The sequence below is a fragment of the Polypterus senegalus genome, chromosome 14, assembly GCF_016835505.1.
Source record: "Polypterus senegalus isolate Bchr_013 chromosome 14, ASM1683550v1, whole genome shotgun sequence".
NCBI classification, from domain to species: Eukaryota; Metazoa; Chordata; class Cladistia; order Polypteriformes; family Polypteridae; genus Polypterus; species Polypterus senegalus.
This window is the reverse complement of record NC_053167.1, coordinates 9,011,866-9,029,688: the sequence shown is the minus strand read 5'-3', so window position 1 is coordinate 9,029,688 and position 17,823 is coordinate 9,011,866. Positions and strand designations below refer to the sequence as shown.

Here is a 17,823-nt window from a genome sequence, read left to right as displayed (position 1 = left end):
ATTTCCTATATAGATATATTGGATGACAGAAAAGTTAAAACTATGTATATAGTAGAAATATAAAATGTTGCAAATACTGTTTCAGGAACTTTTTTTGGATAGACAAAACATCAAATGTATACAGTGGAACCTCGGTTCACGAACGTCTCAGAACATGTACAAATCGGTTTACGATCAAAAAGTTCTCCAAATTTTTGCATCTGTTCATGACCACACACTCGGTATACGAACAATCCAGTTTCCCTTTCAGTTTGTGTGCGCTGATGATTTCTGTACATGTTCAGTCTCTCCCTGTGCATCACACACACGCGAGCGAGACGGCTAGACGCATAAGGCCGAGAAGACAGTTAAAGAATGCACCAGGCTTGTTTTTAAAGAGACAGATCCAAGCATTGTTTTAACCTCGTTGTATTTAATGAAGACTTTTTTCTATTGGATTTTAACCTCAATTCACTTCTGTTTACAGCAATCGGTTTGTAGCGTGCATTGTTGCAATGTTACTTTTCTTGGTGGTTTATTAAGTTACGGATTTTTCAAGTGTTAATTTTTTTTCCCTGTGCTTAAAACTCATTAAAAAGAGTGTGTTTAACAAGCGTTTTTTAGCGCTATAGCACAAACTCTTGCAATGTTAGTTTTCTCTGTTGTTCAAGGTTTTTACATTTAGTCTACTATTGCACTGTGCATTCTATGGTATAATTAACTATATTTGTGCTTAAAAATCTTTTAAAAAAAATATATTTACATACAGCTCGTACGGTCTGGAATGGATTAATTGTATTTACATACAATCCTATGGGGATTACTTCGGTTCAAGACCAAATCAGTTTACGACCAGAGTTTTGGAACGAATTATGGTCGTGAACTGAGGTTCCACTGTAAGTTCAAATGCATTATGTTATTGAGACTAACTAATATATCTGAAAACACTTAAACACTTTTATCAAAGGTATGGATATGAAATTATGAAGGAAAGCAAACTTAATGTATGTTTTGTCCATGTGTTTGGGTTTGAAGCTAGTTACAAATTCTTATGTCAGGAATCAGCATCCTATGTGTGAATAAAGGGAAAGTTTCTGAATTTTGAGAAGTGGTTTATTATATAGTTTAGCTGGGAGCAGTGAAAAGGGCTACATTTTGACTTGTAAGATGGAAAGTACATAAATGAAGTGAAATATAAGTTTGACTTTTATATAAACTTGCAGCTACTTAAAATGTCTGTGTTTGCTCTTAAAATATTTTAAATGATTGTGCCAAATGCAGAGAGTAGTATACTGCAGATGTTACCTGTCCTTTATATCTAGCTTGTTTGCTTTCTATTTTTAGCGTATCTGTTTGCATTTCAGAGTCTAATTTCCTGACTTTCGAAATGGCAGTGCAGTACTGTTTTTTTTTTTAAGTTTCTTAAAATTAAAATACAAACATTCTGAAATGCATCAATAAAATTTCCTATGCATGCCATTATATGGACAGGAAAAGCACCAGTCCCTTCAAATGCTCCTGCATTGGTAAATTGGAATAAAGGGTAATCTAATGTATCCATTCTCACCATGCCTGTAAGTAATGAATAATGTCTGTCATAAACAAGAGCTGAAATAAAAATGATTAAGAGTATAAAATAAATGTTAAAGATTTAATTCATGAAAATCAACAGTAAACACTACACTTAGTACATGTCCTATTTTATCCTGCAGAATATCGAAGTATGTTTATTTAAACTAGAATAAACATACAATATAATTTAACATTATGTGATCTGAAGATTCAATAAGATTTGTGATTCTTTTGATACAAACAATTCTGTTCTTTGAGCTAGTGATGGTCATTGTTTTATGATCCTTCACTATCTTAAATAACTTTTTCTGAGAATGTGTAGTTGTATTTACTTGTAGTTTTAAATATCACTTTTAATATGTCTAGTCTGTTTATTGTTTTATAAAAAAAAGTTACATATTTAAAAATTTTATATAACAATTGCTGTTCAATTTTCATTAATTAGCAAGTTGCTGACCTTATAGGAGCTGATCCAAGAGAGGTTATCTTTACAAGTGGAGCAACAGAATCAAACAACGTCTCAATTAAGGTTAATTTATTTATCATTTTTAAAGTGCAAGTGAATTAAAAAACAAAAAAATCTTTATTCTTAAAGAAGAGTAATAGAGAGATATAGGTTAAGAGATTTTAGTTTATTTTCTGCTCTCAGTTTTGCTTAATAAAACTGGGTAGTCCATATGCAGCTGTTGCTTTGATATGTGACTTCAGGGGTATGGCAGCTACTGTCAGCTGGTATTGTTCCATCTGTCCCACAATTCCCAACTACTATACCGATCTTGCACTTGTGCAGCATATTCCTCTAAGTTTCCCTTGTGCTCAGTTTTCTTTTATTATTTCATTCATTGGACAATTTAGTCTGCTTCATGTTGATTTAGCCATCTAATTGCATTTTTACCAGTTTAATGTCCATTTTCAAGTTAGCAAATTACCTCTCTTTTAGAACAAGAGTTGCAACAGAAATTTAAAAATAACCTTTCCTGACCTTAAGCTCTTTTAGACAAATTTAGCAACACACAAGAGAAATGGTGACCATATCTAACTTATAATCTTGGGGGTAATTCAGTTAATTTACCATTTACTCAAAATTATAAGTCAGTGAAGTTAAGTGTTAATTGAAATGAATGTGCTGCATTAATCTGTCAATTTTTTGAAGTTGCATTGTCCTTTAGAGTCTCAAGGGACGTTGTAGTGCATTCTGACATGATCTAGTGCACGGGTGGGCAGTGTCGGTCCTGGAGAGCCACAGTGGCTACAGGTTTTCTTCCAAACCAATTGCTTAATTAGAAACCAATCCTTGTTAGTCTGTGAGGCAAGGTTCTTATATTGTAGATTTTTTTTCCTTTCCAAAGATTTCATCCAAATGATTTAAAGCCTTAAACAGATAATTTTCAGTCTGTCACATTTTTCTGTTAGGTGTTTTATTAAATCAAACAGTGCATGATGAACAAACACAGATGTAAATGGAAACATGCTAGATGGAGAACTGCTGGCTGCTTTGTCATGTACATCTTATTGCTCATAAGGAGCCATTAAAACAGTGAATACAGCTATTTAAGATTGACATAAGCAATTAAGGTTGGGGACCCTTAACGAGCAAGACCACTAAAATGAAACCTCAAAATGTCACTTAAGCAGTAAGTGGTTCATCAGCAATAATTGACTTCTCATTAAGAAGGTGGGTCAGAACAAAAACTTGGAGCCACTGCAGCTCTCTAGGACCTGCATTGCCCACCACTGACTGATCTAGTGCAAAGCAGGAGCAGATCTTGTTTTTATATCGGTACACTACATAGAATACCCACACACAAATCTCATTTATAATTACTATTTAAAGGGGAATATTGAGACAAAACCTATGTAAGCATGGGAATATCAAAGACAAGCACAGATGGTAACAAGCCATGGAATTGAGACACTTTTTACCATTGTGCTACCACTAATGTAACATGATAAATACAATTTTTTTTTCTTTTTTTTTTTTAAAACAGGGCGTTGCAAGGTTTTACAAGTCCAAGAAGAAACATGTTATTACGACACAGACCGAACATAAATGTGTGCTAGATTCTTGCAGAGCCCTGGAAGCAGAGGGCTTTGAAGTCACATATCTGCCAGTTCAAAAGAATGGGCTGATAGATTTAAAAGTGAGTCTAGTGCTTTGAGTCTCCTTTTTATGCACAAGTATAAGTTGTTGTTCCTTTATTTTCTGATGCTGTTTATTTTAGGTCTTGGAGGATGCCATCCGCCCTGACACAAGCCTTGTGTCTGTTATGACAGTGAATAATGAGATTGGTGTGAAACAGCCAGTGAAAGACATAGGTATATTGGGTAGGGTATGGTAAGGTTTTCCCAACATGACACTTTATGGTTACAGTGAACTCATTTTATCTGTCTTTTTTAATGTCCTTAGGCCATATTTGCAAGTCGAGGAATGTTTTTTTTCACACTGATGCTGCTCAGGCAGTTGGAAAAATACATCTGGATGTTAATGACCTCAAGATAGATTTAATGTCAATCAGTGGGCATAAAATCTATGGCCCCAAAGGTACTTTTATTGGTTTGGGTTTTTGATTTCTGGTGAAGGGGATCAATGAAGACTGAAAGACAGTTGATAATTAACATTGAGTTATTATTAGTAAGAATATATTTATTTTATTCATTTCATTCTGTTTTGTATAACACCAGTATTAGTAAACTTCACCTTGTCGCTATAATGGCTTCAAAAGTTTAATTATAACGAATTTTTCATAACAAGCTAACTTCTAGTTTGAAAGCTTCTGCGTTCAGACTGAAGGTTTAAAGATTATTCTGCTTAATGAAAAATAATTAGTAAGCCTAAGTGGTGTTAAAAACACTTAATTTTTTCCATAACTGTATTCTTTTTTCTTTTTTATTTAAAGGTTTTTTTAAAAAATAGAAAAATTAAAAAAACAGTTAAAGAGAAAAAAAATAAATGTGAACCAAATATTATATTAACACGAGGCATGGGTTGTAAAACACCATCAATGTTTTACAGCTATTGTCTAACTAATTTTTCATGCTGTTGTTCATTCCTAAGGATGATGCCCCTTTTTCATTCAATCAGTTCCACTTCCATCACAGTGCATCTTTTAACCCATTAACTATCTGCCTTTCACGCCAGATGACCAAACTAATTTGAGCAGTTTCTCCTCATTACATTATTTATAGTCTCTATCAGTGTCCTTTGTCTCAACTCTGCAGGGATTTACTTTTTCAGTAAAGAGCCTCAGTTCCATCTGACCATCTTCACCTCTGTTCTTTAAATCTTCGCTGCTAAAGATATCTTTCAAACAGGTTTTTTTTTTGTAGTAACAGAGATCCTCATATTTCATTCTTGCTGCCACTTGGGTAGCAGAACCTTTCTACACTAAAATAAATAGCTTATTACTTATTGTGCTAAAGTACTGTAATTTTAACAGCAATAATGTAATATTATGCTTTACATGAAATGACAAGTGAACCATAATAGACTGTTAACTGACAGTAACAATAATATCCTTCCCCAAGTACCTCACTACACATGCTAAATGTGCCATTTTGGAAGATGATAAATAAAATAATTGCAGTGACTGAACAAAACATAAGAGGGAAATGCAACATGAATGACAGACTCTGTAAGGACAAAGTTTAGGTAGAAAAAAAGCGAGGGATGGAGAGTTCAATGGCAATCACCAGACACCCAGTACTACAGCTGTTGCATCACACTGTGCCACTTTCTAATATACAAACCAGACGATTCGTTGGTCAACTCTGCTGAATATTCCAGACAAGTAAAAATTAAGCTTGCCAATGTGCAAAAAAAAAAAACATCAGATTTCCAATGAGAGCTATTTGCAGCGATTGTGTCCATATAAAACAACCTTTACTGAATGAAAGGCTGAGAGAGAGAGAGTAAAGGTCCAGTCAGGGAAAAACATGCGGAAGTAAATGTTAATCTGAAAGACAATAGAGAGAAAGTTAGTGATAGGTGACTTAAAAACAGAGACCTGGAGTGATTACTTGGTAGAATCGACAGCAAGGATCAATGGTCAAAACCATGGAGAAATGTTTTTAGGGAGTTAGGTAAGCGCAGTGAGTAAACATAAATTGTTTGTTTTAGAGATTGGGGTCCTTGTATGGCACTTGAAATATATGTAACTATAGATTTAAATGAGGAGGGGATGTTGAGGAAAGGTCCTGCTGCCAAACAGAGAGATCTGATAGAGGGCTATAAGATTCCCTAGGATTGGGGATTGAGCAATTCAGAAATTGTAAAGTATATTGGAGAAACCACTGAAGATAAGGAGATTTTTTTAACAATGGACCTTAGTTGTAAGGTAGAAGTAAAACGAGGAGGATGAATTTCAAAGTGGGACTTCAGGAACTGAAATGTCAGCATCCCAGCGTTCTTGAAAATGTCCATATGCTTTGATATTCCCAGGAGGGAAAAGAGATGTAGTGACCACCTTTAGTCAGGATCACGAAAATAGGGGAGTGTAATGCAGTACTTCAGGTAGTAGCCTGGGAGATTTTTCAACCTTGCACTATATGCCTTTATATAATAAATTAAGGGCCCCAGGTTGGTAGCATTGGATTTTATTTTTAGCATTGTGATGAGGGAGAGAGTGATCAAATGGCAGCTATGTTGGATGCAGTAGCAATTCAAAAAAGTGCCAAATTGCTTTAGACCAGACACTGGGCAAAAGCTCAGTGGCACAATTCAGAAATCCAGAAGGGATAGTCGGCCTTCTGATCTACAGTAGGTTGTAATACTTAATGGAGGGCTTTTTAGTGTTCCATAGCAAGAGATCTAAACACCAACTATAGTTGTTGGGGTGTGGTGTATTATTATTTATAATTTTTGAATTATAAATTTAAAATATGGGTATATAGTCAATTTAACTAGCTTGAAGTGAAAAGATATCAAAGGAGACAGCAATGTAGTGAGTGAATCTTTTAACAATATTAACTATCCATTAGTAGCTAGAAATTACAATAACTTGCTATTATGGGAGCATATCAATACCCAAACATTTAAGAGAGCCAATCAAAAGGTTCTCTTAAACAATTATGAGATTTAAAGAAGGAGCATTACCAAAGTTATACTAAATTTGTTTGCTGAATTTCACTTGGGATATATAAATTATGTTATATCTAAATATCTACAAATAGCAATACTTCTTAGGAACTACAGGTATTAATTAGGGTGAAAGAACAATAGTAATAGGTGAGAGAGTTAGAACACATCCTTGTTTGGCAATTTTAATAAAAACTAGATGGATTAAATATTTTGAATTTGTAAGGATTTAGCCATATGGGAGGAATGCAACACTAATATATCTACACTAATTTTCACTCAATTAACAGGTACTTCTTGCTTGCTTAGTCTGTGTTTCATACTATTATGTCTTTTTACATGGCCAGATTCCTAGGAGGTATAGTGCATCCGGAAAGTATTCACAGCGACAAAGTATTGAGCAAAGGCTGTGAATACTTATGTACATGTGCTTTCTCAATTTTTTTATTTTTAATAAATTTGCAAAAATCTCAAGTAAACTTTTTTCACGTTGTCATTATGGGGTGTTATGTGTAGAATTCTGAGGAAAAAAATAAATTGAATCCATTTTGGAATAAGGCTTTAACATATGAAAATGTGGAAAAAGAGAAGCGCTGTGAATACTTTCTGGATGCACTCTATAGTAAGTAATTCCTCTAAACACAACCATTGCCTTGTACTTTGCTACATGTATATTCAACTTTAGCATTTTCAGTATTTTGTTCCTTCTGTACTCATCAATTGTTTATTTTCCAGTAACAAAATCTACTATATACTAAATTTCATTGTAGGCTTTTTTTTTCTAGCACACTCAAAATACCTTTTTTTACAAGCTCCAAAAGCTTGGCTGCTTGGTAAGATTCATACTCCAATATGCCAACCTTTCTTTTGATTACACTGTTACAGCCTCATCTTTTGAAAAAGTGCTGCTGAGCTTGTTACATTGGATTACCTCATTCGTCCTCATCATTTGTCGTCCTCGATTCAGACCATCGCACATTCTTCCTGATAGTTTTCCTCATGCATCTGACAAAAACATTTTGTGCCACAATCTAATGTTCTAATACATACTCAGCCAAAAAGCACTGTCACACTTTCTGACTTTCAAAAACAAAAGGTCCTAAATTAGACCAGTGTTCTCACTGATGTGTCACAAGTTGCTCCAACAATCACACTTGATTCACCAAGGGAGATAATTGGTAGGTTTCAAAGACACTTGTATGGGGAGTGGTTCATGACACCAAAGATGTTGAGAAACAATGCATTGGACTACTAACTATTAAAGGTGTGTAAACGTAAATGGAGGAAAGATGGTCTCACTGTTACCTTCGACTGCATGAGTGACGCGTGGTCCCAATACCAGAGAGCGGTCAGAGGTGCAAGGAACCGTTTTTTCGCTGACATCATCTCAAAAAACTCTGGCGATCAACGTGTCTTATACAAAACACTAAATGCTGTCCTCTCTCCAGCCGTAACTGTTTTCTCTGCTGCCTCCACTGCTCTTTGTAATCAGATCCTCACGTTTTTTCTGGATAAGGTCACGAACATTAGATCCCAGATCTCCATTTCTTCTTCTGGCTCTGTTGATTCAGCCGCTCCTGCGCACGGTTCCCTCACCAGATTTGAACCTATTTCGCTCCCCATCTGGAAAAATCGTTGCCTCAATGAAGCCTTCGGGCTCTCCGGACGATGTGGTGCCGTCCAGACTGCTGAAAGATGTGTTTCCTGTGATTCGATACGATGTCCTAAAGATCATAACTAGTAGTCTATCCTCGGCTATAGTTCCTCATGCTTTCAAACACGCAGTTGTACATTCAATTGTGAAAAAACCTGATCTTGACCCTGCCATTCTTTCCAATCTTCGTCCAATCTCCAAGCTACCTTTCTTGTCAAAAATACTAGAAAAAGTAGTTTATGAGCAATTAACTCATCACCTACAGGACCATCAGGTAATGGATCTTTTTCAGTCAGGCTTTAGGCCCCAACACAGCACAGAAACCGCTCATTTACGTGTCCTAAATGACGTCCTTTTGGCATTGGACTCAGGATTCCACGTGGTTATGGTTCTTCTCGACTTATCTGCTGCTTTCGACACAATCGACCCGACATCATGATCTCCCGACTCGAATCCTGGGCTGGTGTATCTGGCTTAGCCCTCGACTGGTTCAGGTCATATTTCTGCAACAGGACTCTCAGAGTCATACTAGACGATTTTTCATCTGAATCAGTCCCACTCCCATGTGGGGTTCCCCAGGGTTCCATTTTAGGGCCACTACTTTTTTCAATCTACATCCTGCCTTTAGGTGCAATTTTTAGAAAGCATGCAATTTCATATCACCTATATGCTGACGACTGCCAAATTTATTTCTCCCTCAAGCCAACTGACTCCACCAAACCTCTCCTCGACTGCCTATCTGACATTAAGGACTGGCTGGCTGTAAACTTCCTTTACCTGAACGATTCAAAACCGAGGTCATTGTTTTAGTCCCGACTGCAAACAGGCTCCACCCCTTGGCCTCGTTTCTCTTCCCATTCCAGTAACTTCGTCTGTCTCCAATCTTGGAATCAAAATGGATACGTTCCTGAAAATGGATGCTCAAGTCAACAGCACAGTAAAATCCTGCTTTTTCCATCTAAGGCGAATCGCCAAACTCAAGCCTATTCTTTCTAACCACCTCCTGGAATCAGTAATTCATGCATTCATTACGTCCCGGCTTGACTACTCTAATTCCTGCCTTTTTGGTATCAGTAAAGCCACACTTTCTAGACTCCAACTGGCTCAAAATGCGGCTGCAAGGCTTCTAACTGGAAGTAGCAGAATCCAACACATTTCACCAATTTTGAAAACCCTTCACTGGCTGCCGGTTAGATTCAGAATCGATTTTAAGATTCTCCTCCTAACCTATAAGGCATTAAACGGTCTAGCCCCCGCCTATTTGAGTGTCTTGCTCCATTGTCACAATCCCCCTCGTGTTCTTAGATCCACAGATCAGCTGCTCCTAACCGTTCCCAAGGCACGTTTTAAAGCTCGTGGTGAAAGGGCTTTCTCCGTCTGTGCACCCAGGCTCTGGAACTCCCTGCCCTTAGTGGTTAGGCAAGCCGCTTCAGTCGCCACATTCAAATCTCGCCTAAAAACGCACTTCTTCACATTGGCTTTTAATTCTTAACCTGTTTCATTTTCCACTTGTCTTTTGCTATTTTCTCTATTTTATTTGGTCCCTTGACCTGTTTTTAGTATCTCTGTTTTAATTCTCTCTTAATGTTTATTTTTAATATTTTGCTTTTAGTCCTGCTTGTTGTAACTGTACAGCGCTTTGGTCAGTTGTAATGCTGTGTTTTTAAGCGCTCAACAAATAAATATGGTATGGTAAACTAAAGCAGTCCACTTGTAAAAAGTGTGTAAACTAAGGCATGACCACTTCAACTAGACTGATCAGGGTGCAAGAGTGGAATGCAGTTCTGTAAATTAATTTTTTATTTATTTTTTTACAGAACTCTGATTTACAAAGTGTCTTAGAAAAGAACAAAATTTAAACTTCACAGTTAACTTGGGTCTTCAGTCCAAGTCTAGAACCTAGAGCCTGGGAAACATGAAGTATTTAAAGTAAACACTACTTTCATATCATGAAACATAGTAGCCTCTGAATAAAAGACCAGTTCCAAGGAATACCCACAGTCTCTTTGGAAGAACAAGTTGTGTTTTTTTTTTTTTTTATTTAAATCATATAAACACATTGATTTTCTCAAGTTTTTCAGTGGTGCATGAAGGTTTTTTTTAAACTTAATTTTATTCAGAAATGTATGCTCTTTAACTTAGAAATCTTCTGGTATAAACATGGCTTTGATATTCTCATCACTTAGAAAGTTTTCACAAATGATATAATCTTGTGTAGGACATGACCTGTGTCATGTGCTGGAAAGATTCACTATTTTTGTGCTTTGCTCTCAGGAGTTGGTGCAGTGTTTGTGCGTCGAAGGCCTCGTGTACGGGTGGAGCCTCTACAGAGTGGTGGTGGACAAGAGAGAGGTCTGCGGTCGGGAACTGTACCCACTGCTTTAGCTGTGGGGCTTGGAGCTGCTTGTGAGATAGCTAAACAGGAAATGGAGGTACAGAATAATCATCATTTTATTAATAACATCCTTATTTATTTATTTATTTTTTTTGTAGGTATAAGTCTAACTTTCTTGTTTTGTTCTTTCTTCATGGCTATTTGACCTATGTACTTCATATGTGTAGCAAGTTTGATTTCTTAGGAACATTTATGCAAATAGTGAGGTTCTTCTAGTGTAGTAGCCAAGTCTTAAACTTATGTAGCCTTAAGTTGCATTTACTTATGTAAATATTATATTGAATAAGTCCTATTTAATGCCAGTGCATATGGGATTATTATTTGCTTCAAGTAAGGCTTTATTAGTGCCCCTCTTCAGTCCACAAGTCCAAGTGTTTTTTTGTTTTTTTTTTTAATTTATATGGTTCTCATTTCCTATTAGAGTGATCATAAAAGAATTAAGATGTTATCCGAGCGCCTGGTCCAGAAAATCATGTCTGAAGTCCCAGATGTAGTACTGAATGGGGATCCAGAGCAGCGATATTCAGGTAGTATTTAATGCAGTTTTTATGGTATTTTTGGTGGATTTGTTTCCTTCACTATCCTTACGTGCATATTTTAAAATTATAACACATTTTTCATTAAATTAACCTGCTTCACTGTTTATATTCTGAGTAATTTTAAAATAAAAAGTATATTTCTTGACAAATGGAGCATAAGAATATTGAGCAGTATTGCACTGCATGGAAATTCACAAAAGTTCAATGGAAGTGCAAAAAGTTAAAGAGCATATTTGGAGAGTACTGTTTTCATCCTGAGCTCAAGTTTAGCTAGTTTTAACTTGAAATTGCCAGAAACTGGATTCTCCTCTATAACAATGCAACAATTCATTTTGTATCGTCTGTTATGGAGATTCTGGCATCTGAGCACATTCCCACTGCAATATTCATCAGATCTCAAACAGATCTTCTATAAGGACTCCATTTTCCAGTTATTGAAAACATCACAAGTACCAACAACAAATAACTACAACTGTACTGGTATTTCTTCTGGGGTGAAAGGATTGATGGAGACAGTGGGTTGCTTCTGAAGAGAGTTATTTTGAAGTAATTATTCTAATTGTGTTTACAATAAAATTCTTTTAATATTGGTCTAATTCATTTTATGAAAGACATCTTAATACTTTATTTAAATTTAATACTTTCTTTAAATTTCTTTAAATGTTGCACGTACAGTACTTTTATCATATCTGCTCCTCACTACTAGTATATCTGCAAATCAATTAGTGGATTGGTATACCAGCTCACACAATAATGTATACCATTAAAGACGAGTGACCTCGGGTAAAGACTAGTGGTCTCAGATTAGTTCCATCTTTTTGTATCTGTGTTATAGCAGGGACATCTTAATATAAATTGTTCTTGGGCACTTAAATTGACTTTGCTAATGCCCCAAATACATTTTGTCACACTTTGTTTTACTTCTTGCTTTCTTGTTTGTCTTTTTCTGAAAAGGTTGTATCAATCTGTCGTTTGCCTATGTTGAAGGAGAAAGCCTACTGATGGCTCTGAAGGATGTAGCCCTATCTTCCGGCAGGTATGATAAATCAGATGTTCTGCTTCAAGGACTCAAATTGTACAGCACTCTTTATGTTTGTTTCTGTGAATTTGTCCTAGTGCCTGTACATCTGCATCCCTGGAGCCATCTTATGTATTACGAGCAATTGGCGCAGATGAGGATCTGGCACACTCATCAATAAGGTAATGTGCTCTTCTGTGTCTGTGTTTTCATTTGTTTCCAAATAGCCTATATGCCATTATGACAAAATAATGTTAATGTTGCCTATTTGTTGGTTGTATGTCTTGGTGCCTATTTTTTTCAAGGGTGTGCCGACTAGTTTTGATGAGGTGGGGCTCTGTTACATTTTATATTGGGATTTGTGTGCTGCAGTCATTTCAAATGACAATAGTCTGCATTATTTATTTTCATTGTAGAAATATCTTTTAAAAAATGAAATTCAGTTTGTTTTTATTTTGAGCTTTTTAATGAGTGGAGGCTTAGTAACAAGTACAAAGGTAAAATACAATTGCAAACTTTACACATTACTAGTTATATTATGCTTACATATAAAACTACAGATTTATGTAATCGCAGTAAAACAAAACCGTTCCAAACTGAAGTCAAGTGACAGTAATAGTACTCACATTACAGTCACTTTCAGGCACTTTAAGACTTTGAAAAACGAGCCACATTAATTTTTCTTTCTTCATATATCATTACAAATAGTGCATTTGAACACTCTGTCTTAAATGTTTGATTGTGGATTCTTTCTTAATCTTTGCCATTTCAGTGGCTCACCGGGCTACCTGTGTACAAGATGTCAGCTATGTAAACAAAATGTAGATTGTGGATTGGCCCACATCCTCACAATATAGGAAGTGGCACTCGGGAAGCTTAGACATAAAACAACTACATCTGTGGCAGGCTGCTGATGCTTGATATTCACTGCTAACAGTAAAACAGCCAGCATACCATTACTAATACTACTGTTTTACTTTTCAGTTTCCAAATTTTTACAACTTTTTTTCCAATTTTTGTTTGTTTTATAACTTTCCTTGTTTATCTTTTATAAAGCTACAGTTTAAAGCAGAATACAGGAGTTTCAGTGAATTATATACAAGCTATATTTCTGTTTCTGATTTACAAGATCATAGTGAAATGAGCACTCTGCAAGACAGAAAGTTGTAGCCTGTATAGTAGATTTGACTTAGTGATTTGCTGATAATTAGTCTCCATCCTCCCCTATGTTCTTCCGCATAAAGTTTTATTTCTGACATTGTTTTTATATTTGAAAATGTGCTAAGATGCTCAGTCAGGAAGGTAACGACTGGTATTCAGAAGATTTCCATTGGTAGCCACCATTTAGTAGGTGAACTTGGACTGTGTGACCAAGTGAACAGAAAAGGATTTTTATAGTAATTTATAAGGCAGTTTTATCAAACTGTGACACGAACATCATAGTCATGTACTAATAGAATACATGCTAGTAATCTAAATGTAGAAAAAGCTTTAAATGTAATACTTAAACACAGTGACTTTATAAAGTATAACCTCATTTTACCTCCAGAAAAGAGTCTGTTCTATGAGGCATGGATTCAGCAAGATGCTGGATATATATGTCTATATATATTATTTTTTTCTTCAGTTTTTTAAACTGGAGTACATATCAACAAAACCTAATCCTTTTAAAAAGTAACTACAATAAAATGTTTCACTGGGTATAGAAATACTATATATCAACAGACATCTACTGCTACATTTTCTTTACAAATAAGACACATAAGTACCTCAGTAAAGTTGAAATAAACCACTTTATTTAACAAGAGTTAGCCAACTGAAAATTAGCTGTTAAGCCAAATAAACATGGTGTAATTTAAAGATCAACATGAAAAGCTTAGTTAATTTATTATTATTAAGTACAAGTGAGTTGTATATAGTTAGGTCCATAAATATTTGGACAGAGACAACTTTTTTCTAATTTTGGTTCTGTACATTACCGCAATGAATTTTAAATGAAACAACTCAGATGCAATTGAAGTGCAGACTTTCAGCTTTAATTCAGTGGGTTGACCAAAAAGATTGCATAAAAATGTGATGCACCTAAAGCATTTTTTGAACACAATCCCTTCATTTCAGGGGCTCAAAAGTAATTGGACAATTGACTCAAAGGCTATTTCATGGGCAGGTGTGGGCAAGTCGGTTGTTATGTCCTTATCAATTAAATAGATAAAAGGCCTGGAGTTGATTTGAGGTCTGGTGCTTGCATGTGGAAGAATTCTGCTGTGAACAGACAACATGTGGTCAAAGGAGCTCTCCATGCAGGTGAAAGAAGCCATCCTTAAGCTGTGAAAACAGAAAACACCCATCCGAGAAATTGCTACAATATTACGAGTGGCAAAATCTACATTTTGGTACATCCTGAGAAAGAAAGCAAGCACTGGTGAACCCAGCAACGCAAAAAGACCTGGACGTCCACGGAAGACAACAGTGATGGATTATCACAGAATCATTTCCATGGTCAAGAGAAACCCCTTCACAACAGCCAACCAAGTGAACAACACTCTCCAGGACTTGGTAGGTGTATTGATATCCAAGTCTACCATAAAGAGAAGACTGCATGAAAGTAAATACAGAGGGTGCACTGCAAGGTGCAAGCCACTCATAAGCCTCAAGAATAGAAAGGCTAGATTGGACTTTGCTAAAGAACATCTAAAAAAGCCAGCACAGTTCTGGAAAAACATTCTTTGGACAGATGAAACCAAGATCAACCTCTACCAGAATGATGGCAAGAAAAAAGTATGGAGAAGGCGTGGAAGTAAAATTCCATTGCAGTGAACTCCCAGGGACCTAGTATTGTTTGCAGAATTAGGAAAGAACAACTTTTGTAAGCACAGTATCCATCCATCCATTTTCCAACCTATTGAATCCGAACACAGGGTCACGGGGGGTCTGCTGGAGCCAATCCCAGCCAACACAGGGCGCAAGGCAGGAACCAGTCCCGAGCAGGGCGCCAACCCATCGCGGGACCCACACACCAAGCACACACTACGAACAATTTAGAATTGCCGTCTTTCAAAAAAATCTTAATGTAATTCTTGGAATGCAGTTTACATATTCTAAATTTTCATGTCTTCTAAAGCCTAATTTGAAATTGTTTTTAGCGGACTGATTACATTCACTTATTGCATATAGGTTTCAATCAATTAAAAAAAAAAAAAAAAAGACATGCCAAATTTAACAGAAAGCAATTGATTTTGAAAGTCACTACATTGTTCAAATTTTTAAAACTTACGCAAAATAAAGGTAAATCCACACCACAGAAATTTGGTTTTAATATGTTCAGTCTTATGTTATGTTCAGGGCTTAGTGGAACACGATGGACACAAACTTCTGTACTCAGGCGAAGAGAAAGTACATCAAGGAGGTGTCGGTTTGTTACTTTTAAAATAGCAGTTAAGAGCTTAATCGACTGGAACCCAGCGTCACCAAGAATCATCAGTGCACGGTTCACTGGACAAGGCCATAACATCACCATCATTCAAGTGTACGCACCAACTACAAGATGTAGTGATGAGGCTGTCAATCACTTCTATCAGACCTTACAGCAAGTCATCGACAAGGCGCCAAGAAGGGACGTCAAGATTATAATGGGCGACTTCAATGCGCAAGTCGTTATCGATCACGACACATGGAAAGACGTGCTGGGACACTTTGGCTACGGCTCAATGAACGAAAGAGGGGAACGACTTCTCCAATTCTGCAGGCTCAATAAATTGAACATCATGAACACCTGGTTCAACCATAAGCCATCAAGGAAACGGACATGGAGCTCACCCGGAGATCGAACCCAGCAGATGATCGACTACATCATGATCGATCAGAGATGGCATAGCTGTGCCCATAACACACGCAGCTTCCCAAGCGCAATAGTGCCGAATGTGCACAATGATCATAACCTCCTGATGGGCAACTTCAAGTTAAGATTCAATATCCCAAAAAGAACGGTTACAAAGAAGGTGGATATCGAACGACTGCAGATACCCGAAGTTAAAGAAAGTTATAAGATTGAACTAAAAAATCGTTTTGAAGCGCTTGGCGGTCTAGTTGAAGAAACGAACGTGGACGAAGCACTGGAGGCCATCAACGACACGATTAAGAGAACAGCGGAGGAGGTAATTGGCCTTAAGAGATACAGAAAGGCCCCATGGATTAGTGACGAAGTGCTCGACCTGTCTGACCAACGACGAGCTGTGAAGGCAATGAAGAACAATAATCCACAGGACGAGAATTTGAAACAACTATACTCACAGCTCAGGATCATCATAGACAAAAAGATTGAGGAGTGTCGAGAGGATTGGTTTAACAGACAGTGCTGCGAGGCAGAGGAAGCAAGCCTAAAAAATGATATGCGCACTCTCTTTCAAAAGGTCAAAACGCTCAAGAAAGGAGTTAAGCTGAATGAAAGGTGCAACAACATCAGAGACAAGGATGGCAACCTGCTCACTAAGGACATCGACATTCTTAAGCGATGGTATGAATATAGTAGAGGCCTCTACAATGCAAACATTGAAACGGATGGTGACGTTCTTGAACAATTATGGCCTAATTGCAAGAGAGAGGAAGAAAAGCCAGACCTTCTTGAAAGCGAAGTAAGAGCAGCCATTATGAAGATCAAGATACGGAAAGCTCCTGGTATCGACGACATTGAAGGAGAGCTAATTAAAAGCGGCGGAAGAGCAATGGTTCAAATCATGCACAAGATCTGCAACAAGATATGGGACACAGAAAAATTTCTGACGCTTTGGACTAAGTCTCTTATAGTTACTATTCCAAAAAAGGGGACACCACTAAATGCGAGAACTACCGCATGATAAGCCTTATCTGTCACACAAGTAAGATCATCTTGGAGATTATCTGGAGCCGGATGAAGAACGCGATAGAAGTGCAAATGGCGGAGGAGCAAGCCGGATTCAGGTCAGGACGTGGTACAATTGAGCAGGTCTTCTCACTCAGACTGTTATGTGAAAAGTATCTCTCATTACAGTATAAAGAGCTTCACTTGATTTTCATCGACTTCAAGAAAGCATTTGACCGAGTGTGGCACCAAGGCCTCTGGAAAGTATTACATCACTACGGCATACACCCAAAGCTGATCAGTCTGATGGAGAACCTGTACAAGCGAACGCAGAGTGCCATAAGAGTTGGAAGAGAGGTGACAGAGTGGTTCAAACTAGCAATTGGAGTACGCCAAGGCTGCATACTGTCGCCGGATCTCTTTAACATCTATCTAGAGCACATTATGCGAGAGGCACTCGACGGACTAGAAAGCAAAGGAGCATGCGTGAATGGCAGAACGATTAACAATCTTCATTTTGCTGATGACATCAGTCTTATAACTGAACTCCGCAGTCACGCACAACTCCTGCTAAATAAGGTGGAAAGCGTCAGTTCTAGATACGGACAAGAGATAAGTGACACCAAGACAGTATGGATGCTGCTGAGCTCAAAGCCTGAGCAAGAAACGAAGAAAAGAGTTGAAGAGGGCATGTTGCTCAGAGGAAAGAAACTGCAGCATGAAGACAGTTTCAAGTATTTAGGATCAACCTTAAC

General features: G+C 37.0%; 1 protein-coding gene across 1 annotated transcript in view; it reads left to right on the top strand.

Annotated features, from left to right (window-relative positions):
- Positions 1-17,823, top strand: part of nfs1 (NFS1 cysteine desulfurase) — a 30,902-nt gene that overhangs the window by 10,722 nt on the left and 2,357 nt on the right. Inside the window, exons 4-11 of the mRNA XM_039734862.1 lie at positions 1,997-2,080; positions 3,540-3,692; positions 3,774-3,867; positions 3,959-4,093; positions 10,554-10,711; positions 11,096-11,201; positions 12,168-12,249; positions 12,330-12,413. Coding sequence (XP_039590796.1) covers positions 1,997-2,080; positions 3,540-3,692; positions 3,774-3,867; positions 3,959-4,093; positions 10,554-10,711; positions 11,096-11,201; positions 12,168-12,249; positions 12,330-12,413 — 896 coding nt within the window. The remainder of the gene's footprint in view (positions 1-1,996; positions 2,081-3,539; positions 3,693-3,773; positions 3,868-3,958; positions 4,094-10,553; positions 10,712-11,095; positions 11,202-12,167; positions 12,250-12,329; positions 12,414-17,823) is intronic.